Source organism: Equus przewalskii, chromosome 15, assembly GCF_037783145.1.
Source record: "Equus przewalskii isolate Varuska chromosome 15, EquPr2, whole genome shotgun sequence".
Lineage (NCBI taxonomy): Eukaryota > Metazoa > Chordata > Mammalia > Perissodactyla > Equidae > Equus > Equus przewalskii.
Genome location: NC_091845.1, coordinates 31,796,344 through 31,821,662, shown reverse-complemented (window position 1 = coordinate 31,821,662; position 25,319 = coordinate 31,796,344). Strand labels below are relative to the sequence as shown.

At 46.7% G+C, this 25,319-nt stretch overlaps 1 protein-coding gene and 1 long non-coding RNA gene across 6 annotated transcripts in view; one reads left to right on the top strand and one right to left on the bottom strand.

Annotated features, from left to right (window-relative positions):
- FLNB (filamin B) overlaps window positions 1-25,319 on the top strand; it is a 133,527-nt gene that overhangs the window by 66,605 nt on the left and 41,603 nt on the right. For all 5 annotated transcript variants that reach the window (XR_011526888.1, XR_011526887.1, XM_070574810.1 and 2 more), the window contains exons 7-23: window positions 837-999; window positions 1,584-1,781; window positions 4,407-4,544; window positions 6,371-6,497; window positions 7,475-7,611; window positions 8,975-9,168; window positions 10,508-10,621; window positions 11,239-11,382; window positions 11,639-11,762; window positions 12,095-12,255; window positions 13,247-13,337; window positions 13,635-13,804; window positions 18,926-19,043; window positions 21,245-21,507; window positions 22,803-23,400; window positions 24,039-24,212; window positions 25,030-25,192. Coding sequence is in view for 3 of the 5 variants with exons in the window: in XM_070574810.1 (XP_070430911.1) it covers window positions 837-999; window positions 1,584-1,781; window positions 4,407-4,544; window positions 6,371-6,497; window positions 7,475-7,611; window positions 8,975-9,168; window positions 10,508-10,621; window positions 11,239-11,382; window positions 11,639-11,762; window positions 12,095-12,255; window positions 13,247-13,337; window positions 13,635-13,804; window positions 18,926-19,043; window positions 21,245-21,507; window positions 22,803-23,400; window positions 24,039-24,212; window positions 25,030-25,192 (3,077 nt within the window). In the remaining 2 variants the exon portion in view is untranslated. The remainder of the gene's footprint in view (window positions 1-836; window positions 1,000-1,583; window positions 1,782-4,406; window positions 4,545-6,370; window positions 6,498-7,474; window positions 7,612-8,974; window positions 9,169-10,507; window positions 10,622-11,238; window positions 11,383-11,638; window positions 11,763-12,094; window positions 12,256-13,246; window positions 13,338-13,634; window positions 13,805-18,925; window positions 19,044-21,244; window positions 21,508-22,802; window positions 23,401-24,038; window positions 24,213-25,029; window positions 25,193-25,319) is intronic.
- Window positions 389-7,270, bottom strand: LOC103550594 (uncharacterized). Its single transcript, XR_011526890.1, has 3 exons — window positions 7,164-7,270; window positions 6,308-6,576; window positions 389-2,680 (listed from the first exon to the last, which is right to left on the bottom strand). It is a non-coding gene; the product is annotated as an uncharacterized lncRNA (long non-coding RNA).

The window sequence follows — 25,319 nt, the reverse complement described above, 5'->3', positions numbered from 1 at the left end:
AATCCAGCCCCCAGGCCCTTTGTCTCAGCAACATTTTGAATTCTGTTTGAGTTGGTGTCCAACTAGTTGGCCTGTAGGATGGGCACTAAGTGAGTCTTGCAGGAGGGTGGGGTGATCCAGGAGTGAGCCCTTCATTGCAAGAAAGCCTCAACAGCACACACAGGCCAATCCCCAGGTACCATGCCAAAACTTCAAAACATGGACCATACGTACCACCTTGAGTTTTAGTGAACACCTGGAACCATGGCTGTAGATTCCTCTCATACCCTTAGAACATCATGAATTTGGGGAAAAAAATCTCGAAGGGAGCATTTATGATGTAATTAATTCATATGAAACCCAACCCCATATCCTTGAAAAATTTAAAAAATGAGAACTCTGGCTCAAGTTTTAGATGGAAATCTGTATTTTATCTCAAATCTGTGTATTTGAGAATGATCTTGGTCCCTTGAAAAATACTTTGACTCTGGGTTTGAAATTCTGGAACTGTGCGTTATGTTCTGGGGGGCAGTGGCCCCTTCTGCAGTTGCCTTAAAGGGTCCAATGTCTAGAGATTCAAGTAAACGTCTTGTTCATAGACTGCTTGAGAGACTAAGCCTTCTGATAGCAGCATTTTTAGTTTGCTAAAGGCATAATGCCCCGGGCCCACCCCATCCATATGGCTGATGGGGCCAGGTGGGAGTCCCATTCAGGCCACTTAACCAGGGCTCGTGGTTCCAGCTTCCTTTGTGTGGATAGTCAGGAGAGAAGAGAAGAATGTCGATGCATGTGACTTGATATATTGGTCGTGCTGGGCAGGGAGAAGTGGTTATATCTCACCTGTCCGTCACTTGTAGGTCACAGTCCTCTTTGCAGGACAGCACATATCCAAGAGCCCATTTGAAGTGAATGTTGACAAGGCCCATGGAGACGCCAGCAAAGTCACTGCGAAAGGCCCAGGCTTGGAAGCTACAGGGAACATCGCCAATAAGCCCACCTACTTTGACATCTACACGGCAGGTGATGTGCCTCTCCTCCATGGATCAGGCCAAAGCCTGAGAGAATCCTCAGGAATCCGAAGATTTTGGATGCCTGACCTTTCGTCTTTTAAATCGAACAACCAACAGCAAAAATAGCTTTTTAAAATGTTTTATATTTTTAGGTTTTTCAAAAACAGCTTCTCTAAAATCTTACATTCAATCTCGACTTTGATTACTAGTCATTAATCAGTTTCTGTACACATTTCTGATAGGACTAAATAAGTGTTTCAAAGAAACTGAGTTTTAAGAATCATGTACTAGACCAAATTCTACAAGGTCCTATTGGGGAGGGGGATTAAGAAAAAGAAAGAATAAGACACAATTCTTGAATTGTTAGCTTTCTTTCCAATGTAAAAAATCTAGAAAATAGAGAATGAGAAAAAGGCAAAAGTTCAGCCATGACCTCTGCCCTCCCAAGAAAACAATTGCTAACAAACGTCTTGGTGTGGACCTTCTGAGTGCCTCTGTCTCCTGTGGTTTGCATTTTGTACCTGCTTTTGCACTCAGCAGCAGTGAGCTTTCTGAGAGAATGATGGGCGGCTCACGGAATGTTCCCTCTCATAGGTGCTGGCGTGGGTGACATTGGTGTTGAGGTGGAGGATCCTCAGGGGAAGAACACCGTGGAGTTGCTTGTGGAAGACAAAGGAAACCAGGTGTATCGATGTGTGTACAAGCCAGTGCAACCTGGCCCCCACATAATCAAGGTCTCCTTCGCTGGGGACACCATTCCCAAGAGTCCCTTTGTTGTGCAGGTTGGGGAAGGTGAGTGCCAGGGTGACCAATTCTTCTGCTTCTAGCATTAAGGCTGACTGTGCTCCAGGCTGGGCTCTGAGGCCAGGAGAATAGTCAGGGCACAACAGTGAACTCATGCTTGTCTCCTTTCTGCCAGAAGTAGCTTACTTTGTCCTCAAGATATTAATACTTGTATCCTTCTGTGAGCTGTGCAGTGACACAAGTGCTTTACTTGTATCAACTCATTTAATCCTCCCCAGAACACTCGTACAGGAGAGTTGTTATCCTTGCTGCGAGATGCCAGACTGAGGCTGTTTGAGGAGTTGGCGTCCGTGGCTGAGGTTAGCAGCAGTAACATTCCTGGTGCCCTGTGGCATCCACTGCTTGACCTTTACTGGCCGCCAGTCACTCAGCACGACTGCATCTCATCATCACACCAGCCTGTGTGTTCCAGGTACTGTTAGTATCCGCAGTTTGCAAGGAGAGACACTGAGGTTTAGATAACTTAAGGTATCAGTGAGTATGGACTAGGCCTCAGTAGGAGTAGAGCCCAGGTCTCTGTTGACCCCTTAACCACGCTGCTAAACTCCTTCTGCACCCAGAAGAACACGTTTTTCTATAATGTCAGACTCTTTCCTTCTGACTTTGTTGCTCCTTTTTTTTTGTTTGTTTGTTTGTTTTCCAACTCTGCTGCCCTTTCTAACCAGTACTTGCCTTTCCCTGTTCTGTCCTCCACATCTGCATCTGCAGACCTGGCTTCCTCTTCTGAATCCTGCTTCTGGGCCAGCCTGGACCCCGAAGCTGTTGGCTTCCTAGTTGAGAGCACTGGGCCAGAGGCACCTCTCTTGGTAAGGGCTGGTTGGGTGGGGCTTCTGTGCCAGTTCTTGGTGCTGCCTGCAGATGTCAGCTGGGCCTGTGCTGTTTGTGACCTTGGGAAATTACAATGCAGGTGTTATTACAACTTGTCCAGCCAGACCCCAAACCCACTGTCTAATTACATTTAAACATCTCTAAGACATCTCAAAATGATGGAGAACCTGGCAGTTTCCTTTAAACTCTTTAGCTCCATTTAGTGTTTATATGAACTGAGCAGTTACCCTTTTGATGTTGAGACTACTGCACATGTTCAGAATTTCCATGAGCGTTTTTTTTTTTAAGACACATTTAAACCCTTTGAGGAAAGTCTGTCATCCTGTTGTGACTTATCTCTGGTATGACCAACTTTTCTCCCCTTGACAAAGAAAAATAATGAAACCAACATGTTCCTAAACAAACCTCTTTTTGATATAATGCAGGAAAAAATTTTGAACAGCTCTTCTAGTTCTAATGGTGTTTTCCAACTTCCTCTCACTCATGGTCTACCTTTTTCATTTCTGGCATATTGCTTCATCACTTGTACTATTTAGTATTTAATTGATAGAGTTTTTCTTTTGGTATACTAACCCTTCCTTCACTTAAATGATTTTATATAAAAGAGAAGCTATATATCACTCTCACAATGGAAAACCAATGTCACTTGCCATACAGTGCCACCATAAACGTATGTTCATCCGTGAGCTACCTAGAATCATCTCCAGCTCCAAGGGTATGTGCGTTTCTCTTTGGGACGCAGTTGTTCGCCAAATAGCCAGCCAAGGACATTGAGGGAGGAGGAATTACTTTCCTTCTATGGAATAAAGAGTCTTGGTTTCTGGAGTCTCTGACCCCCAGTGTAAAGTGTCACGAGTGTATAGAGAGCTGTCAAATAAGCATTGTCAGATTTGGAAAGGAAAAGCCACTTAATAAGCAACAGAACATTTGACCCATTATTCTCCAATTTCTATACTTAAGGAGAAGGTTGCCCATGTTAGCAAAGAATTCCTGGAGTACAAGCATGTCTTTTATCAACCTTCAGACAAACCCCGTGGAACAGTAGTCTGTGGATCTCTCATGTAAGGAATATTAGAAGCTGCGTTTGTCCTTAATTTTTAGACTTACAACTTTAGATTTTTTTAACTAGATCCAGAAGTCAAATTAAGAGTGGTGTTTATTGCTAATTGTTGTGTTTATAGCTGCCCACATTGCAAAGGATCTTGTAACAGACAGCACTAAAATGTTTGTCTACCTTGGCCAAAGTGGGGCTGAACTGGTCTCTTTTTGAGCTATCCTCTGGCTCTTCTTGTGGAAGACAACAATATTTAGACTTTTAAAAATGGCTTACCCAAAGTTTGGAACCTGGTGAGATGTTTTCAAGTGCTACATTTTCCAAGTAGACTTGAAAAAGTCCAGTCTTTCCAATTACTGGGCCCTTGAGTGTGGCAATGAGGTTTGAATGATGTCCAGCACTAGATCTTAACTCTCCTTCACCACTGAGAGGATAAACACCAGAATTCAGGGGCTACCAGGAGCCCAGCAAATCCATGCTGTGCTCTTCTGCTTTCTTCGCCAAAGTAACTTTCCCCTAGTCCCTCTGTGATGTGGCTGGACAAAGTTATGTTGTGTCCTTATTTGCTAGCCTGGTGTGCTCTCTGAACAAGACCGCTGGTCTCGGGCAACTGCTGCATACTCTTTGTGCAAAGCAAACATTTTCTTGGCGGGTGGCTCCAAGTTACCTTGGCTTGCTCAACCCTGACTAAAGAATGAAAGGTTGAATTGATGTCGAAACTGTGCTTGCAGCCTGCAGTCCAAACGCCTGCCGGGCCAGTGGCCGAGGCCTGCAGCCCAAAGGCATCCGTATCCGGGAGACTGCAGACTTCAAGGTTGACACCAAAGCTGCCGGAAGTGGGGAGCTCGGCGTAACCGTGAAGGGTCCTAGTAAGTGTTCCTTTTATCCCTATCTCAGGTGTGATTTTGGCTAACTTTGTAGACACGGCGTATAGATTTCACCCCATGGCCAGTTCTGATCAGTGTATCCCAGAGAGCTGTCTCAAAGATTTGAGGCTGTCTGGGCTCCATGGGGAAGGAAGCAGTGATTGATTAGTAATGTCTGCCCTTGAATGCAGGTGGGAACAGTGGTCACTTGACAGCTTCACATTATATTAAGACTTCTGGGAGTGAAAAAAGCAGTGATGCACTGGAGTTTGGGAAATGCTGTCTTTGGAACAAACACCTGAAGTGGCCCATTTTTTATCTGAGGAAACCTAGGCTTAAAGAGGAAGGGTCTTGCCCTACGTCACACAGCTTGTAAGCATCTGAGCTGGAATTCAAGCACAGTCTCCAAAGCCAGTAATTTCCCTACCATAGGTTACATTTTATAGACTATGAAATTATGTCAAGTACCTAATCACTATGATCAGTGCTTACAGAAGGAGAATAAAATTCCCTAAGAGTAAGTTTTCCTTGTAGATAAATGCCATTCATGGAGGGGTGGGTTGCACCCTGCAGCTCATTCCTGCTCCTTCTTTTAGCAAGGGAGAGAGCATGCACAGGGACGAGTAGCTCCCCTGTCCTTGAGCGTTCGCCGGAACAGATAAGCAGCTTGGCATTTCTAGTTGCAGGTGTAGCAGCCCTTGGCGGTTTCACTCCCATGCCTTGTGGTATCTTGAGCTTCCTGTGCCTGGACTGCTCTCACCCTCTGTGTTTCCAGCAGGCTAGGAGAGGGGTGTTCTGAGCTCCGGAAAGTTAATATTTGATCTCAGAGCACCAAGCTTCAGGGCAGGCTGTTCCCCAAGGGCAGCCAAGGTTCTAGACTGCCCAGACCTGGAAACCAAGCTGCTCTGGGGCTGCCCTCCCTCCTGGTTTGTTGCTACAGGAGCCAAGGAGGCATTTTTTTCTGACTTTGGATTCTTGCTTGACTAAATGTCTTTCCTGGCCAAACCTCAGGGCTCAACATAAAACAAGTTCCTGCCTGATGGCTTGCTCTGGAGTTTGTGGTGTAGCATCTAAAACCTGTCCTGTCATAGACAGCATACAAGAGATTTCTTGCTTTCGTTGTCTGGCATTAGTTGAAAAAGATATGCTGGGACACTAACCTGAAACTCATGCCAAATACTCATGAAGGTTCATTCCCTCCCCAGTTTTTGTGGGCGGCTAAGATGGGTAGCTATGGTCATTGAGAAAAATTGAGATGTGACTAGATTAATCTTTAGACAGACCAGGAGATTCAGGATCTCATACCCCCCTCATAGCTGAGAGAACTTTCTAAAGCCAGTTAGCTGGGAAATCTTCCATTTCCCCATACTTTAAAGTAGGGATGGATCTATTTTCAGCTTTGTGGTAATCTCCCAGGTTTTGGGGGCCCCCATATTTTGAGGCAGCCTGCTTAGTTTTCCTATGTGGCTTATGTTTTGTAGATATTGCTGTCTTTCTGTTCTTGCCTTTTTTTCCCTTTTTGGTGAGGAAGATTCACCCTGAGCTAACATCCGTTGCCAGTCCTCCTCCCTTTTTCTGCTTGAGAAAGGTTAGCCCTGAGCTAACATCTGTGCCTCTTCCTCCACTTTGTACGCGGGACACCTCCACATTATGGCTGTTGAGTAGAGCAGGTCCGTGCCCGGGATCTGAATCCGCAAACCTGGGCTGCTGAAGGGGGGTGCATGGAACTTTAACCACTCGGCCACGGAGCCAGCCCCTATTCTTGCCTTTTTAATTCTCGTTCTGAGCCTGGGATTGCACTGGAAAGATGACGTGCTTCCTTCCCGCAGAGGGTCTGGAGGAGCTGGTGAAGCAGAAAGGCTTTCTGGATGGAGTCTATGCATTTGAATATTACCCCAGCACCCCGGGGAAATACAGCATCGCCATCACGTGGGGGGGACACCACATTCCAAAGAGGTGAGTCTCCAGCTGGAGTTCTGTCTTCTGCCTGAGGTATGCTCAGTTCAGGGCAGGCTCACGGTGGCTGCTTCCTGGGCTGCAGAAAAGAATGAGATTGGCTTTGTTGAAAACCTTTTTTTTTTTCAGAGCAGCACAGACATTTGGCCTGTTCTCAAAAGCACCAGAAAGTCACTGTGGTTTCAGCTGCATTGCTTTAAATCAAATGCTGGCGGTTTGGGGCTGGTGGGAGGCCGGGAAGCCAGGAGCAGTAATAGCAAATGGGCTGTGTGTACACCCTTATGTAAACTGAGATTCTCTTTCTCTCAGTGTGTGCCTCTGTTCAGCAATGCCATGGGGGTAAAATCTGCTGTGGTTTACATTAAGATCCTCTCCGTGAGTATAGTCAGGATCCAAGGGACGCTGCCTCCAGCTTTGCCTTGTGGGCGTTGCACTTGCCCTCCCTCCCATTCACGTGCTTTCCAGCTCCCCTGGGGGCAACTTTAAACTCTGAATTAATTCATTTTACCTTGAGAAATATCTGGGCGTTAGAGGGTTCTGAGAATCTAAGTAAACTTTCTAAAATCTCCTGTCTAAAGTTAAAGCACATTTATTCATGTATGAGATAAAGCCTATTCAACCTTGTTTTCTTGTTATAGCATAAGCAGGATATGGAAAAATACGCACTTTCATACTTGCCAGGGCTCAGTCTGGTGAGCACTGCTCACAAAAGGTAAATGACCAGAAGGATAATGCAAGGCACTACGGCTTGAGTGCCAATCCAGTGGCCACCTGAGCACCCCAAGGCAGCTGCATTACATTATATTGTTGACATAACAATGGTTGTTGGGGGACCTGCGTGGAGAAAGGGCTTGGCTGGAGATTGGGGTGCAGGTAAAAGGACCAGGCAAGTAGAAAGAATATGTGTATACAGCTTATGGCTGTAGTTATTGGCCCTTTCTTTGCTCTTCTTTAGACTTCCGTTCCTTTTCTTCTAGCCCTTTTGAAGTTCAAGTTGGTCCTGAAGCAGGCATGCAGAAAGTCCGCGCCTGGGGCCCTGGCCTCCATGGCGGGATTGTTGGGCGCTCAGCGGACTTTGTGGTGGAGTCCGTTGGCTCTGAAGTGGGGTCTCTGGGTAAGTGGAAGGAGCTGACCCGCAGCTTCTCAGGAGCTGAGATTACAGGGTGCCTGGGCCAGGTGTCAGGCTGTGTGTTGGGGCCTCCTCTGAGCCTTACCACCATTAGCCTCCTGGCCTCATGACCATCTGAGGCTGCCTCTGGATACTGCTGTGGAATTGCAATTCCTGTTTTCCTCCTACCCTTCCAGTTGCCCTCTCCCTCTGGCACCAGCATTCCTGTATCCACTAGACCTCCAGGGCGGAGGCCTTCTATGGATGTTATGCCTCAAACAGTGCCTGAAACATGGTAGGCACTTAGCAAATATTGTTGACCGATCCTGCATTTTGCTGAAATTAGGAATTCAGGAAGTAAATATTCTTTGGAGCATAACTGAGTATATTTTAAATAAGCATCTGAGAGATATATATATATGATCATTTTAGATCAGTGGTCAGTACTGATCTCTCTATAAAGGACCAGATAGCAAATACTTAAGTATTGTGGGTGATATTCTTTCTGTTGCAGCTGTTCAACTCTACCATTGTAGCGTGAAAGCAGCCATAGAAAATATATAAGCAAAGGAGCATGGCTATGTTCCAGGAAATCCTTATTCATAAAAACGGGCAGTGGGTCAGATTTGACCTACCAACCATAGTTTAATGACCTCTGTTTTAGGTAATAGAAATAAGCAAGGAGGGAAAAACAGGAAATCACGTTTAATTTTTCCTTCTGGAGAGATAATAAACATCTTGCTATATCCTTGTAGACTAGAGATAATATTAAACCTTTTGGTATATCATTCCAGACTTTTTTCTGTATGTACACCTACAGATATTGATCTGCCATAAAAAATATCTGGGGGAAGTCTTTATATCTTTCTGCCTCAGATAACTAGAGGCTATGTCTTGATTTTCCATGGCTTCCATGGAATTCCATTACATGGATATATCTACCATTAGGCTCTCCAGTTATTTCCAGGGTTTTGCTATAAAAACAGTGCTGAATGCATATCCTTGTATGTAACTGTTTATACATATCCTTGGTTATTTCCTTCAGATAAAAGCCCAGAAATGCATTTGGTGGGGCAAAGGATGGACATTTTCTAAGGCTCTTGGCACGTGTTGCTATATTGCCAACAAAAAGGTTTGCTGAATGACCTTCCTTGTTACATGATATATATATATAAAAAAAAATGAAGTATACAATCCAACCTTCCACCTCTAGTGAAGAGTCAATAGGCTTGATTTTATGGGAAAGGGACACAAACAGATTTCAATCTTATGGCCAATACTTGGCTTTCAGGGAGGCAGAGAGAGTAAGTTGGTAGTAACATAGCATAGGTACTTTCAACCATGTAACCAGGGGCCCTCCCACCCCCAGGGTTTGCCATTGAAGGCCCCTCCCAGGCAAAGATTGAGTATGACGACCAGAATGATGGATCGTGTGATGTCAAGTACTGGCCCAAGGAGCCCGGTGAATATGCTGTTCACATCATGTGTGACGACGAGGACATCAAGGACAGTCCATACATGGCTTTCATCCACCCAGCCACGGGAGACTACAACCCGGATCTGGTGAATCAGCTTGTGTTTCTGTCCTGTCTTCCTGGCACTCTCCCCGGGGCCTAAACAGTTGCCTTAAGCAGCATGTTGAGAGATGGCACAGAGGAGCCATTTAGAGCTTAGGAAGGAAATAGGCCTGCACTGGAATCCTGGTAGTACTGCTTAGTACTTTTCTAACACTGGGCAAGTAACTTACCTCTCTGACTCTTGCTGTCTTACTTTATAAAATGGGAATGGTAATAGTGTCTGCTTCCCAGAGTTTCTGTGATGATTCGAGGAGGTTATAGGGAAAAAGACAGCCCTTAGCCCAGTGCCTGGCCCACATAGGGGACTCCATTAGCTGCTATTTTCTTGCAACCTAGAGCATCATGTTTCCATCTTGCCGTTTTCTGTAGTTACTGTTTCAGGGTGCTCCAGGGGCCAGCCCAGTGGCATAATGGTTAAGCTCACAAATTCCACTTCGGGGGCCTGGAGTTCACAGGTTTGGATCCCAGATGTGGACCTAAATAGTGCTCATCAAGCCATGCTGTGGCAGCATCCCACATACAAAATAGAGGAAGATTGGCACAGGTGTTAGCTCAGTGACAATCTTCCTCAAGCAAAAAGAGGAAGATTGGCAACAGATTTTAGCTCAGGGCCAGCCTTCCTCACCAAAAAATAAAAAATAAAAAAATAAAATGGGAAAAGTATCTGACCATTTACAAAAAAAAGGAAAGGTACTCCATAGATAAAGGGGTTTTTTTCCTCCCCAGCTTGCCTCTCTTAAATTGGAGCAGTGTTTGCAGTGTTTCCAAGAGCTTCTCTCAAACCTTTAGCAGGCTGATTACCATCAACTCTGAGCCAGCCTGGCCAACAGGAGTCTCCCACACCCTCTTGGCCCACGTGGGCAGCTGTCCACAGGCTGATGTCAGTCTGGGCTGGTAGCTACCCCTCTTTAGCCAACTGCTGGTTCTTTGCTCTTGGTGGGCTGCAAACTTTTAGAATGTTGTCTGTGGTAAAAGTTCTGAGTCCCCTCAAATTGGGAACATTGAAACTGGGCATGGTTGGAGGTCCCTGCCCTAGGTACTAGAAGTTCTCTATGTCAGCTCAGAATAAAGCAGGGAGCTCAAATAAAGTTTGAGGCCTAGTGTAAGAGCGTTTTCTCTCATGAGAGGTTAATGATACTGTTTTTTATTTTCAAGTTGCAACCTACTTTAGCATTTTCCTTCCATAACCATCCAGTCACATAGGTGCTGTGAAGCCAAACACAAATTGTTTTGTTCTTCCGCTATTTGCTGGTCACCAGTCTTCCTATAGGGGATTAGTTGGGGCGTTACACAGAAAGAGAATCGTTATTGGCCCTTTACCCTAGGTCCGAGCGTACGGGCCGGGTTTGGAGAAATCTGGCTGTATAGTCAACAACCTGGCCGAGTTCACCGTGGATCCTAAGGATGCTGGAAAAGCTCCCTTAAAGATTTTTGCTCAGGTAAGTTTCCAGGGGCCACCTGTGCAGGTAATTGGCAAGTGACAACATCCGACAGTATAATGGCAAGTTGCTCAGTCTATCTGATCCTCAGTTTTCCTTATCTACACATTGGGAATTTTTATTATTCATGGGGTTATGTGAGGATTAAATGAAATTCTAACATGTTAAGCAGGGTGCTTTTTTCATCTTTATGATTTGTATTCTATGGAAGCAAGGCTTGATTGTTTCAGATTTCCCTGTAGATGTCTTTTGGTGTGACTGAAGCTACCTAAGCCATGATGGGAGGTTTCTAAACAAGGATTTATTAAATATGTTTATCTAATTTAATTGAATTTGGCCAAAGGATTTAAATGCAGAAATTGAAATTAAGAAGGATTGAGTGGCCATGGCTTTCTTTTTGGGCCATTTGCTCTTAATAATTAAAAATAAATAAATGCATGTAGTATTTTATCACCTCGTGGTCGTTGTATTGTGAGAACATGGCATATTATAGTTGCTCCATGAAGTTTTGTTGGATGAGAGCATGGTGACTTGGTTGTCTTGGGAGGCCATGGTGGACCTGCTTGATGGAGACAGTGTGAGGACCAGCTCTGTTCTTAGCCCCTGTTCTTTTGCAGGACGGGGAAGGCCAGCCCATCGACATCCAGATGAAGAGCCGGATGGATGGCACATATGCCTGCTCATATACCCCAGTTAAGGCCATCAAGCACACCATTGCTGTGGTCTGGGGAGGTGTGAACATCCCACACAGCCCTTACAGGGTAGGTTATCAGGTGGAATCCTGGCCATTGTATGAAAAAGCCCAGTCCTGCGGCAGATCTGGGCTACATGCCTGATGGCCAAGGCAGATATATGGAAAGAACCCATCCTTGGTGGGCCTTGAAAGATGAAATGGCCTGAAGAGCAGAGTGCTCTAGATTGTACAAAAGGACTGTTTCTGACAATGTTAACTAACAATATTTTACTGAGTCCAAGTGGAGGAGCACTTGATTACAACTTCCTCCATGTCCTCTCTAGGTCAACATCGGGCAGGGTAGCCATCCACAGAAGGTCAAAGTGTTTGGGCCAGGCGTGGAGAGAAGTGGACTGAAGGCGAATGAGCCTACTCACTTCACAGTGGACTGTACTGAGGCTGGGGAAGGTGAGAGGGGGCTTCACCCAACACACCGATTGCTGCTCCTTGGGGAAGAGAGTTCTTTTCGTAAGGTTTCAAGGGCAGTGAACTTTGAACCAGGAAATAGTCCACCTGAATAGGTAATTATTCATCTACTGAGCCTCTGTGTCAGTTGCTTGGTGATATCTTTGCTAATCTTCCATCCCTTCTTCAAAACCCTGACTTCCTACCATCCCTTTCTCAGGTTTCTTCCTGGAAACTACTCACTTGCTTATTTTGGGTGTTCACCTGAGCTGGAAGTGATTGCCCGGGACATGCTGTTTCTTGTAAACTGGTGCTAATAAGCTGGTCTGTTCCAGGTGATGTCAGCGTTGGCATTAAATGTGATGCCCGGGTGTTAAGTGAGGATGAGGAAGACGTGGATTTTGACATTATTCACAACGCCAACGACACGTTTACAGTCAAATATGTGCCTCCTGCTGCTGGGCGATATACTATCAAAGTTCTCTTTGCGTCTGAGGTGTGTGTTTGGGCCGGATTCTTTCTGGCCACCTATGTGCATATTTCCTTTTGTTTTTTTAGCCACAGGGAAGGTGTCTTGAGAACTCTGCTCCATAGTTTTCCTCTCTGCTTCCTTAAAACCAAGAAGGGGAAAAAAAGCACTCGGAACTAAATTCTTACCACTTTCTAACAAGAGTGAGGCCCGGTGCATTCACTGGGTAAAGCAGTGCTCTGGAAAGAGACTGGCTTGTTATAAACTTTCATCAAGTTTTTGACTGAAACATGATTAACTTCTAGATGTGTTCTACTTCGACCCCTTTGAAGCAATGACTTTGGCCTCAGCCTTTAGAGGAGTTTTGAAGTCTCACGTACAGTTCATATTTTTGTGTGATGGTGAAGATAGGGTGAGCAGTACCTGAAACAGTGGATAATGGAATCCTGATGATTCAAATTAACCTCACATAAAAATAGGGACCTCAGGAGGAAGTTCTGTGCTTGAAGGTGTTGTCTCGAGTTGGCTTCATCCAGTGAAGCTGTTCTGCCTTTATTCTGACAGTTGGCAATATTGTTTTTGAAGAATTATAACCATTTTGTTTCTGATCAATTCCTTGCATTCCCCGATCCTTAGCTCTCAGCTATGCTTGGAGGACATTTCCTTCCCCCCGATCCTGTATATTATTCTTATTTTTGGTTTTATTCTTGGTAGTATTTTTGCATCCTAAGTCCTCAACATTTGGTGTTAAAGGCTCAGAGTTTTCAGATTTATTTGTCGGAAACCTTCCTGTAGCTATGCAGAAAACAGGTCAAAGCCTGTGATGTCAGCCATCCAGGCATTCATAAGTGACCGATTATGGCCCTTAGCTGATGCCAGAGTATGAAGACTTGGTCTCTGGTAAGAGAGGTTTGCACACCACCCACTAAAGTCAAAGTTGTGCTGTGTGTTGAGCAGAAGGCTAAGCTCGGGCTGTTGCTTCAGGGGCTTTCCTCCTGAGACAGTGTTTCTGCTACAGGAAATCCCCGCCAGCCCTTTCAGAGTCAAAGTTGACCCTTCCCACGACGCCAGCAAGGTGAAGGCAGAGGGCCCGGGGCTCACCAAATCAGGTAAGATGGCATGTGTGTGGTGCCGACCCAGAGGGCTTCTGCAGGCTAGTGGCAATGGGCGTGTTTGGTCCGGGGCCTCGAAGGGCTTATCTCCACTAAAGGCAGATATTCTTTCGGGGCTTCAGTTCGGCAGGGGCCGTGCTCCTGCCTGAGCTGTTGGCAGTGGCTGAGCACCGACCCTTGTCACTGGCTGCCGTGGTGGAGCTGGTGCTGATGAACCTGTCAAACCGGTTCTAAAAGTGAAACCACTCCAGTCAGGCCCGTCTCCTCACTTCACTTCGTGGCATATCCTTCCAGGTGTGGAAAACGGGAAACCAACCCACTTCACTGTCTACACCAAAGGGGCTGGGAAAGCCCCACTCAACGTGCAGTTCAGCGGCCCCCTTCCTGGCGACGCAGTGAAGGATTTGGATATCATTGATAATTACGACTACTCCCACACCGTTAAATACACACCCACCCAGCAGGTAGGGTCCTTCTCATCACTCGTCCGCCAGGCCCCATCCAGGCCCCCTTCCCCTCAGTGCTGTGCCCGGTCACTTTGGACATGAAGGATGTAATCTGTGCTCTGTCGAAGTGCTTCTCTGTGGGGGACGGCTCCTCGTGCCTTTCGCTCTGAACCTCTCTGGGAGCACTGACAAAAAGCCTGACTGGTTCTAACAGGACCGCCTGAAGGATTCCCCAAGAACAAGCAGGAAGCTAGCCTGTATCTCCCCAACCCAATCTCCCACCTCCATTTTTGGTCTTAGCAGGGAAACGCTGAGCTCTTGAAATTCAAGACCTAATATCTACCTCTCTCTTAGACATACGCTCCCATCCTTGCCCAGCTGCCTTTTAGTCTTTGATTAACCACTTACAGAGAAAGGATTGCCACACCTTTGTTTTTCCTTGCTGGCCCTTTTAGCTTAGTTTACCCTTTTTTTTTTTTTTTTTTTTTTAAGATTTTTTTTTATTTTTTCCTTTTTCTCCCCAAAGCCCCCCGGTACATAGTTGTGTATTCTTCGTTGTGGGTTCTTCTAGTTGTGGCATGTGGGACGCTGCCTCAGCGTGGTCTGATGAGCAGTGCCATGTCCGCGCCCAGGATTCGAACTGACGAAACACTGGGCCGCCTGCAGCGGAGCGCGCGAACTTAACCACTCGGCCACGGGGCCAGCCCCGCTTAGTTTACCCTTTTAACAAGAGGTTTAGTAGAGTCTTTCTCAAAGACTTTTCTTAAAGAGCCAGGTCAGCCTTTTGTCCCTCAGGCCCAGAATACTATTTAGGCTCCAGATCGTCCCCCAAATGCAGGAATACAGATAGGATCTTGCCATCTAGGTTGCTTTGCTCTGATTATTTTAGGCAGTAAGAGCCTAAAAAACTACCCTTTTGTACGAATTCCTTTGTATTTGTTTAAATTTTTATTTTCCTTCATTTCCACGCCTCTGGGGTCTGGGGAGCAGATAACTCAGCAGAGAAGCCTGTCTGTTACTGCTTAAGCATAGTATTCTAAGCAGTTGTTCCAAACCTCTGAGATTCTTTCATTCTTGAGGAAAAGAGTCCCCCTGTGTGAAAAATACCTTCTGTAGGAGAAGAAGCATGATGCTTTCTGCAGAAATCTGGCTCAACCCAGGCCCTCTCAGTGGGGAGCTGGCCAGAGTCTAGTGGGAAGAATGAGGGGGACAGTGAGGATGAAGGGACGGGGTGTGTGTCCCCTTGCACTGGGAGCTACACATCCTTAGAGATGGACTATCCACTGTGAGAACTTCCCTGGCAGTGGGAGGGGTTGTCTGGGGCAGAGTCTTGTGTGCCTGTGGCCTCCTAGCTCCATATGTGCTTCTTCCTGTGTTTTTTTTTTTTTTTTTTCACCCTAATGATGGGTTCATTATTAGTAAAGGTAAAAGTAATACTTTTGTAGATAGAAAACCTTTTCTCATCAGACCACTGAATGCTAAGTAGGTAAGTATTTTCCTACGGTGGGAACCTTACCACTGGGAGTACTGGCTTGATGCCATCTCTGTTGCCAATTCTTCGCATTCCTTAGGAGAAGGTACCAGAAAGCGCAGCCACGCACACTGGTCAACATCACAAGGCCGTAGACTTCTAAAAACATTTTGAGACTCTTGCTTTGTCCTCTATCTAAATACCTTTTTGTGTTTTGGCTGAGCCGCTAGAAAGTAAATTGCTGGTGTCAGGATAGGCTCGGGTTTTGACCACACCCCAGAAAGGACTTCACTGCCCTAGATGGCCCACTGCCAGTCGAGGCAGAGGTGGAGGTGGGAAACGCATGTCCCGTTTTGTCACATTTGACATGAAGCTAGAGGAGCTCCAGTGGTGCAGTTGGTTTTGCGCACGGTACTTATATGAAATGAAGCTAGTGTGGGAGGCTCCTTCTTTCAGAATCACCCCAAGGTCAAGTTCATCCAGTTTTCCGAAAGCAGCAGGTTGAAGGGCTGTCGGCACGCTCAGTGGCTGAGCTTGGGGTAGTTTGTTCAAATGCTACCTGTCATAGGTCCAAGGAGCCTGGTAGAGTCTTGGTATCAGTCACAGCCTCATGTGTGAGTGACACACAGGGTGCCTCTCCAGTTCTTCTTGGTTGTTGTTTAGAGTGAAGTTTCCTACTTCGTTATTTGGGATACTTGCAATTCTGCATCTTTCTGCATGTCCAAGAAAATAGATTAACTCTCTTCCTCTGGGATTGTGAGTTCCCCAAGGCTAGGATATTATGTCATATCTACATCTTTCCATCCCCGGCCTCGAGCGCAGGGGCTGATGCTGTAGGGGCACATATGGATTTATGGCCCAACAGGTGAATAAATAAAGTGGAGCCTCGACTCATAAGCAGAGACAATATGAGAACTTTGTAATCTGGTAGGAGAGGAGAGTGGGGCTGACACATCCTCCTTCTCCTTTGAGCTCTCTTTTCTGAAGAGCAGCGAATAGCTCAAGATTGGGTCAAATAAGCATGCCTTTTGAGCTGTGCTCTTGGGTGCAGTTAAGAGGCCTGGGTCAGCTCAGAAAGCCGTGCCCAACACAGAGGCAGGGACTACACTTTGAGGGCTGCCACCCACAAGCACACCTTGTCGTGATGATTTTAGGGAATAACAGGATGGAACTTTCTAGAAATGCAGCTGTTTGGTGTGTGTGGAAAGACTTAGGTGGGTCCTGGTTCAGGAGGAGCGCTTTGCCCTCCAAATGCAGACTGGGCTGCCCTGCCTGATTGCCGGCTCTTAGCCCCCTGACACCTGCAGGCTGCTGCTGTCCCCTGCAGGGTCTCTGAGTGATAACTTGCAGAAGCCTGCCTGCCCTGGGGACCAGTGATGGGTGTTGCTGGTTGGTCCTCTTCTTGTCGGAAGACAGTGGTCAGAGCTCTTTCTGCCTTGGTGGAGAGTGACTTGTTAGGTTGCAGCTTGAGGACTCTCCGAAAGGTCAAAGGCTTGAAATTACAGAAGAGAAATTATACAATGCCAGGTTTTCTGAGGATTTTGCCTTCTGTGCATTTGGTCGTCTGTGGCCTCAAGTGACTTCAGTTTCTCACCCTGAGCTCGCCCAAACAGAGTGGTTTGAGAAGCTAGTGGCGGCAGCTCTATGACATACTGGGTCAGAGCCACTGGGAATTGAAAACTCCACATACTTCCGCCTTTGCAAAACCCCATGAGCTCACTGAGCCTCGGAGGATAACAGTCCCTACCTCAAAATGTTATTAATGCTGGTGGCCACGACTGTCACAGAGGTCTCTGCAGGAGGGGGCTGTGGTTGGCTCCCTTGGTCCTATCCTCACCTGAGCTTTCGGGTCAGGGTCTTATGTATGTGTGTTTTGCAGAATGAGATTAGGTTCCCAGTAGCACGTCGGGGAGAGAATACACCTGTCCTGCAGTCAGTGAAGTCTTTGTGAGAGGTGCCAGTGGTCACTGCTCACAGCCTCTGGGGAAAAAGCACAGTCCATTCCTTGACTGGGGCCTCAGAGGAAACCTTAAAATGCTACAGGCCGTCGCAGGTGTAAATCTTGAAGCTTTCTTCCTCCCCTTGTTAGGTTATTTAAGGTAGAGTTAATTTCCTATCTGAGGTTTTGTTTTGTTTTTTGTGACTGGTGATGAGAACCATACTTTCTTTTATGGGATGAGTGGGCTTAACCAAAAGAGGATTTTTCCCTCTCTCCTTTGGCACTCCAGAGAAGCAATCAGAAAACCTAGAGTGGGTGGTAGAGAAGGTTTTTCCAGGACCCTGGGTTAGCTGTGAGGCCTGAGTCCCCAAGGAGTCAGGGCCTTGGGGTCAAACTGAAGCTCAGGAAGAGCTGGCGTGTTGAGAATGCCGTGGTGGCTGGAGGAACAAATTGGTCCCTGCTCTGTTGAATCCGACCCATGTACATTTTACCATGAAATGTTACACCCTTGAGGCAGGGAGCCAGTTGGTTTTGTGTGCAGCGCTAATAAATCCTGGAAAATCAATTCGCCCTCCTTCATTGATGCAACCAGTTTTTTTCTCAGCTTTTTCCCCCTATCTTTATTACAAAAGGAATGTGAGAAAATATACACAGGCCAAAAGCTACACCCTTTTAACACTTGACCAGGGACAGCTTTCAGCAGGGGCTGAATCCCAGCCAGCCCGCCGATTCTTGCAGGGGAAGCTTCTCTCTGTCCCCCTTGCTTGTCTCCCTCCCACGTCCTCTTCTCTTATGCTTGGATGTTTGAGGTGAGGGAGATCTTAATCTACTGAGACAGCCGTGGGCTTTCATGGAGCCTTGGTTTGGAGGGAGAGGACTCAGCCGACCGTGGAGAGAGGAAGTCAGCAGCGAGTGGGCCACAAGTGGCCGGAGGAGAACAACTGTGGCACATGTGGCCATGCTGTGGCTCCGCAGCCATCAGGGTTGCTAGTGAGGGGGCCTAGGGGGCCTGCCAAGCCTACAGGCTCAATCTGCTTTCACACCAGCAACTTTTCTTTCCTTGACATAGATGTGGGAGTGTAGACACTGCATGGTGGTCTTAGAACAGCTCCAGGTGAACCCTTGCAAATCCCTTTTGCAGACTGGCGACCTGAAATCTATTTGCAGGACATAGAAAAAAATAGTTTTCTTCAGTTAGAGGACCCCGGGCCCAGCTGCTTTACCCATGGCTGGGGTTGGGTGTGCGTTGGGTGGGCAGGTAATGTGGCAGAGCAGCTAGGACACAGGTTTGGGTGCCATGGGTGTGAGGCCCGGGCTCTGACACTTACCAGGCTTATGACTTAGGGCAAGTGACTTTTCCTCTCTGAGCCATAGTTTCCTTTCCTGGAAAAATGGAGGTGACAGTGGGAACTGCCCCTTGGGATTATTTTGAGACTGAATTGGGAAAATGCTTAAAATAAGCACATAACACGTAATAGTGCTTTGGGGCACATAGTAAATGCTCCTTATGTTGTCCCTGTTGGTATTAGTTGCCCTCATTTTATCTGATTTCTTGGTCATTCTTGCCATGGGGTGGGAAGCTTAGAGAAAAATACCTGAGATGCTTTCTAAATCCACGAAGACAAGTACCCTGTGTCTTTGAGAAGAATGACAGATCTGGAAGGCAGGTTTACTCACCATGTCAGTATGTCCGTGCTGAAAGGTGACTTGGTTTCCTCTCTCATCCCAGGGCAGCATGCAGGTTCTGGTTACCTATGGTGGTGATCCCATCCCTAAAAGCCCATTCACCGTGGGCGTTGCTGCGCCACTGGATCTGAGCAAGATAAAAATCAATGGACTGGAAAACAGTAAGTATGTGAAGGGAGGGGAGACGGGTCATTGAAGACCACCAGCTGGGCTGCCAGTTAGATTCCCTTCAAAAGACAGTTCACAGAAAGCAAATTCTGCCTTAAGAGATTTTGCAGTTGACAGACTTGGGTTTGAATTAAGGCCATGCTGTGGAGGAGCTCTGTGGGCCTACCTGCCATTTACCCTCACCAGGCCCCAGTTTTCTCATTTGTACAGTGGGGATGGGATGGTCAAGAGTACTTACACTCGGGGGAATATTGTGAAAACCAAAGGAGCTAATTATTCAGGGGCTGGCACGTAGTCAGCCCTCAGTAACTGCTGGCATCGCAGTGAAATGTTTTCGTTACAAAGAAAAGTTGGGACACATCACTTTCTGGTGAGTTTCTACTGTGCTAACTACCCTTGGCCGCTGAATCCACATTCCGGTCAACAGTCAAGCATAACAGTCAACTCCCTGGCACTCAGAAATGACAACTACAATGCATCCCCCCCCACCCCCATCCCAATATTCCTTTAGCTTGTTAGGTGTCTTATTAGTACAAGTTCATTTCATTTATGTTCAATCTTTCAATTTTTTAATTAGGGGGAATTTCAAACATACAAAAGTGAAGACAATAACGTAATATGAACACTGATATACTTGTCACTCAGCTTGAGAAGTTCAATACATGATCATAAAATTATTTTTTTACACAAGTAATGCATAAATCCATTTTTCATCTAAAAACATCATAGTTAAGAGTAAATTCCATTCTAACCATCCCCTCTCCCTGTCCCTAGGGTTAGCCAAAGTTATTGATTCAGTTTCTATCCTTGCACACCGTCTTTCTGTACATACACATGTGCCAGCAGACCACATTTGGCAATGTTTATTTTGCATTAAAGTTATCCTGCTAGGCCCGTATGTCTTCAGCCTCCCTCTTTCCTTCAGCAGTGCATCTTGGAGAACATTCACACCTACATCCCCTCGTTGGCATTAGCTGCTGAGTGGCCACGGCCTGGCCGCACCTCAGTGACACATGTTCACCTGGTTTCAGGGTCATGTGGGGCTCAGTGTACCCCCAGGGCAGGCCTCTTGTTGCACCCATGTGATTTTCTCCAGGTCTTAGTGGGACCGTTGTGAGCGTCTTCACTGACCTATGACCCAAATGTACGAGTTGTGAATAAGGCCAGCTCCCCGGTCCGGGGGCGCTGAATGAAGCAAGAGAGCTCCATGCCGGCTTTTGTGCCTGGGGGGCAGCAGCTCTGAGCATATGAACAGTCACAGTCCACCCCTCCACCTGTCCCCTCCAAGACACCAAGGGTTTCAACTCCAGACTGGGAAAAGCACAATGCCAATTAGGAAAAGCCTCCGTGCTTGTGGTTCGGCAGCGTTCATCTTGGCAAGCCTCGTGTTGCCCGAGTCAGGGTTTCCCTGGGTTGTGGTGGGGCCCCTGTGCTCCCAGTGCTTTTGTTTTGGTTCAAAGTCCTTTCCCTGTTTTTGTCAAATAAAACACATGGGTTTTCTGCAGCCGGCTTTGCAAAGACCTTTCAAATATCAGCATGGTACAAAGGGTCAGTTCTCAGGACTTGCTTCAGTGCCCCTGCCTTGGCCAGCCCTGTGACTTTGGCCTTCTCGGCTGTAGGATTAAATTTACTGCCAAGAATTGGTAAATAAAACATTGGCTTATGAGAATGTTTTGATATAAAGTTAACACCAAAAGTAAGCAAAGGAGAGAGGATAGTGTCAGATGATAACTTACTGGTCAGCAAAGCAGATTGTGGGGTCAAGGAAATTTAGGTTTGAGTCCCAGCTTTGAGATCTGCTGGATATGTAACCCTAGACAAGTTACTTAACCTCTCTGAGCCTCAGTTTCCCCATCTGTTAAAGCCAGATTACTAATAAATAACCCATAGAGTTGTGGTGGCAGTTAAAGGAGACGATCTGCTGTCCTCATGCCCGGCAGAGAAAATGCATTCAGTAAATGGTGGCTATCATTATCATCATTAATTAATAGTTGTTCCTGTACCAGTTGTTACTGAGGCCAAAATGCTGATTATTCGTACTCAGTCTTGCTTCTTATCCTCCGTTATCAGCTGTTGCTTGTTGTAGAGGCTGAGATAACTCCTTATGTCCAAGGAACTCACATTTTTCTGCTCTTAGTTGTTCTTGCTGTTGAAAAGGGTCAGCTCATCACTTTGGCTCATTTGCCTTTTCCAGGAGTCGAGGTTGGGAAGGATCAAGAATTCGCCATTGACACAAAGGGGGCAGGGGGCCAGGGGAAGCTGGACGTTACGATCCTGAGCCCATCGAGGAAGGTCATGCCGTGTCTGGTGGCGCCCGTGGCGGGCCGGGAGAGCAGCACTGCCAAGTTCGTCCCTCGGGAGGAAGGGCTCTATGCTATAGACGTGACCTACGATGGACACCCTGTGCCCGGGAGCCCCTACGCAGTGGAGGCCTCGCTGCCACCTGATCCCTCCAAGGTCAGCTTTTGTTTTTATTCCAGAACTTGTCCCCTGTTGTCAAATGTAACACCGTAGTCCTTCTCTGATTCTACCTGAGAAAGACCTTTAGAAAATTGCTTTGTTCTGAAAGTCAGTTCTCGATGGCCCATAGTTCTCTCTCCTACAGTCTGGCGTGAAGGGTCCCGTCAGCAGCTAGGTCCCAACCTGCTCCTCCTCTTGCTCTCTGGCTGGGAGGCTTTGGTGAGGGCTACCCCGTCCCTGAGTTCTCTTCCTTCATTTGTTAGTGTAATAACAGTGCTTGCTTCAAAGTGAGCCTGTCAGGGGGAGGTGAGAGAGTCACTGGAGGCCTCAGCCTGGCGTCCGGCACACTGTGAGCCCACCCTGCAGAAGCTATAATAATGCAATAGGAAAATACGTTATTCTCATTATCGTCTTTTCCTATAACCCGCAATCAAGGGTTTTAGAGTATTTCCAGTGGTCTGAATTGCATGAATCCTGAGAAGTTGTCTTATTTGTTGAATCAGAAATGAAAGCCTTATCCTCTCCCTCTTTTAAAAACAGTTTAGTCCTTTTGTGTTTGTTTTTAATTTTTTTTATTAGATTTTATTTTTTAGAGCAGTTTTAGGTTCATAGTAAAATTGAGAGGAAGGCACAGAGATTTCCCTCATACCCCCTTCCCCACACATGCATAGCCTCCACGTTCTCACCATCCTTCAGCCCCAGAACGGTCCATTTGTTACAACTGATGAACCTACATTGACATCATTATCACTCAAAGTCCATAGTGTGTGTTAGGGTTCACACTTGGTGTTGTATGTTCTGTGGGTATGGGTTTGGACAAATGTATCGTGATATGTATCTACCATTGCAGTTTAATTTTTTATTGTGTGGAATTTGTTGAGGGAGCCAGAGCAAGAGTGAGGTCCATAAAGCCATCTACGAGTGCTCAACCCAGGAAACCCATGTGTTTGTTACTGAACATTAGGTCTCCAACTCGAGTCCTGTGGTTCAGAAGAGCCGGGCGAGGCAGGGGAGAGGAAAGTCATGCCCTGTGCTTCAGAGGGCCATGCCTCTCTGCTCTGGCTTTCAGTGTTGAGTTCATAGCCATCTCCATTTCTTAACCATTAGCAGCATCGACTGCGTTGTGGCTCTAACTCAGTGATGTGTGTGACACAAGTTAGGCCCAGGGAGAAGGACCACGTCATTGAGATGCACTTCAGTGCTGAGTGCAGGCTTGGGTGTTGAGAGCAGTGCTAACTGAGCAGCGATAGCAGCGTCAGGCAGAATTTGACTTTTATTCTTTGTTCAAATAGGTGAAGGCCCATGGTCCTGGCCTTGAAGGTGGTCTCGTGGGCAAGCCTGCCGAGTTCACCATCGACACCAAAGGAGCTGGGACTGGAGGTTTGGGCCTAACTGTGGAAGGTCCATGCGAGGCCAAAATTGAGTGCTCTGACAATGGCGATGGGACCTGCTCTGTCTCGTACCTTCCCACAAAACCCGGGGAGTACTTCGTGAACATTCTCTTCGAAGAAGTCCACATACCTGGTTCTCCCTTCAAAGCTGACATTGAAATGCCATTCGACCCCTCTAAGGTTGTGGCGTCGGGACCAGGTCTCCAGCACGGGAAAGTGGGCGAAGCCGGGCTGCTTAGTGTTGACTGTTCCGAAGCTGGTCCCGGGGCCCTGGACCTGGAAGCCGTCTCCGACTCGGGAGCGAAAGCCGAAGTCTGTATTGAGAACAACAAAGACGGCACCTATGCGGTGACCTACGTGCCCCTGACCGCCGGCATGTATACGCTGACCATGAAGTATGGCGGTGAGCTCGTGCCACACTTCCCCACCAGGGTCAAGGTGGAGCCTGCTGTGGACACCAGCAGGGTCAAAGTCTTTGGGCCAGGAATAGAAGGAAAAGGTGGGTTTAATAAAAAAGAGGGAGGCTGCAAAAGTAACATGGGACTTAGGGGGTCCTCAGAAACTCAGAGTCAGAGCTGCAAACTCAAATGCCTGTGGGAGCCAGACAAGGTGTAAGAAAACATTCACCTGTGGCCTCTGCATCGGGGAGTGGTAGGGAGAGGACCAGGGTGATGGGTGAGCATGTAGTGTTTCTGCTGCCCGACCCTCACTTTATCCACTGTCAGCAGATTTTCCTGTTTTTTCGGCAAGGCCAGAAATCTTGATTTTTATATGGAAACTCAACATATTTCATTTTTGGCACTTAATTGAAAAGGTTTAAAATGTGGTGCTGGCTAATCCCACACTTGCTGTCTGTCTTTTCCCTTTAACTTGCGTAGATCCCCACCCTTGTCCCAAAAAGTGTGTAAGTGGTTGTGTTGTCATGGGGAGCTTCCAGAGGATATCCTGGAAGCAGCTTATTTTTGTGGGATGGGAAGTGATTATTAATATTCTTGATTTTGAAAGTGAGAGAAACCAGTTGTCTGCTGTCACTGAAATTAGACTTACTGTGCTCTAAGGTGCCAAGAACCTTGGTTCTTGGTTTGCTCCTAGGTCTGAGTTGTTGGTGACATTCTTATATGTGTGATTGCTCTGCAGACGTGTTTCGTGAAGCCACCACTGACTTCATGATCGACTCACGGCCCCTGACGCAGGTCGGGGGTGACCACATCAAGGCCCACATTGCCAACCCCTCAGGGGCCTCCACCCCGTGCTTCATCACAGACAATGCCGATGGAACCTACCAGGTGGAGTACACGCCCTTTGAGAAAGGTGAGTTGACTTCTGCTTGGACAAGACCCTCATTCAGAGCTGTGCTAGGCAATTTCATCCCAGTGATCGGTGCCAATTCCTGCCCCGTATGCTCTGCTCCTCTCAGCCTAGGCACGTGCAAAGTGACAGGGAAATGTGGAAACCTCTGTCCCCAGCCTGCCCACTCAGTGCCTGGTCTGCTGGCCCTGTTGTGTGACAGTTGGGTCAGGTTTAGCCTCAGCCTCATCTGAGCAGGTTGTGGGGTGATATCATGGCATGTTTCCCATTTGTACAATTTTTTTTTTACATGATTTCTTTCCTGAATATTATAAATTATAAAAAATTGTGATAAATCATAAAAGCATAAAGAAGAAAAATAAAATTACCATATATCCTCATTATCTGGATATATTATCCCTATAAATATTCTGGTATCAGTATTTTCGATCTCTTTGTAGATGCATATCTGTTCTATTTCATAGGTTTCCCTTTGTCTTTTGGGTAATGACTGGATGGAATTTTCCCAAGTTGGGATGCTGTGTTTAAGATGACTGACTTAAATATAGGCTTAGTAATATTTGCTTGGGGGAGAGGTCTTGTGTGGGTGGGTGGATGGGAGTTATATGACTGACAAGTGAGCAGAAAGCATAAATAGAAAGCTTGTATTTTGAAAACAATCAGATCATACCAACGTTAATGTTTCTTTAACCTGCTCTTTTCAAATAACATGGTATAGCAGGTAGACGTGAATGCTAGATAAAACCCTGGAGCAGAGTGTCATTGCTCACAAATAGGTGGCTCCTGTGCAAATAATGTTTCTGCTTGTTGTTTTGAATAGGCCTCCATGTAGTGGAGGTGGCATACGATGATGTGCCCATCCCAAATAGTCCCTTCAAAGTGGCTGTAACTGAAGGCTGCCAGCCATCTCGAGTTCAAGCCCAAGGACCTGGATTGAAAGAGGCCTTTACCAACAAACCCAATGTCTTCACTGTGGTTACCAGGTAAGCAAGGCCCTGAGATCTGTGTGTTGACTCTCTAAAAGGAGTAGCCCTAGATAGTTTAACTGCTTTAAAGAAGTTTTATGGGTGTATCCTACATAAGTGTCATGGCCTTCCAACTTTTGAGAGG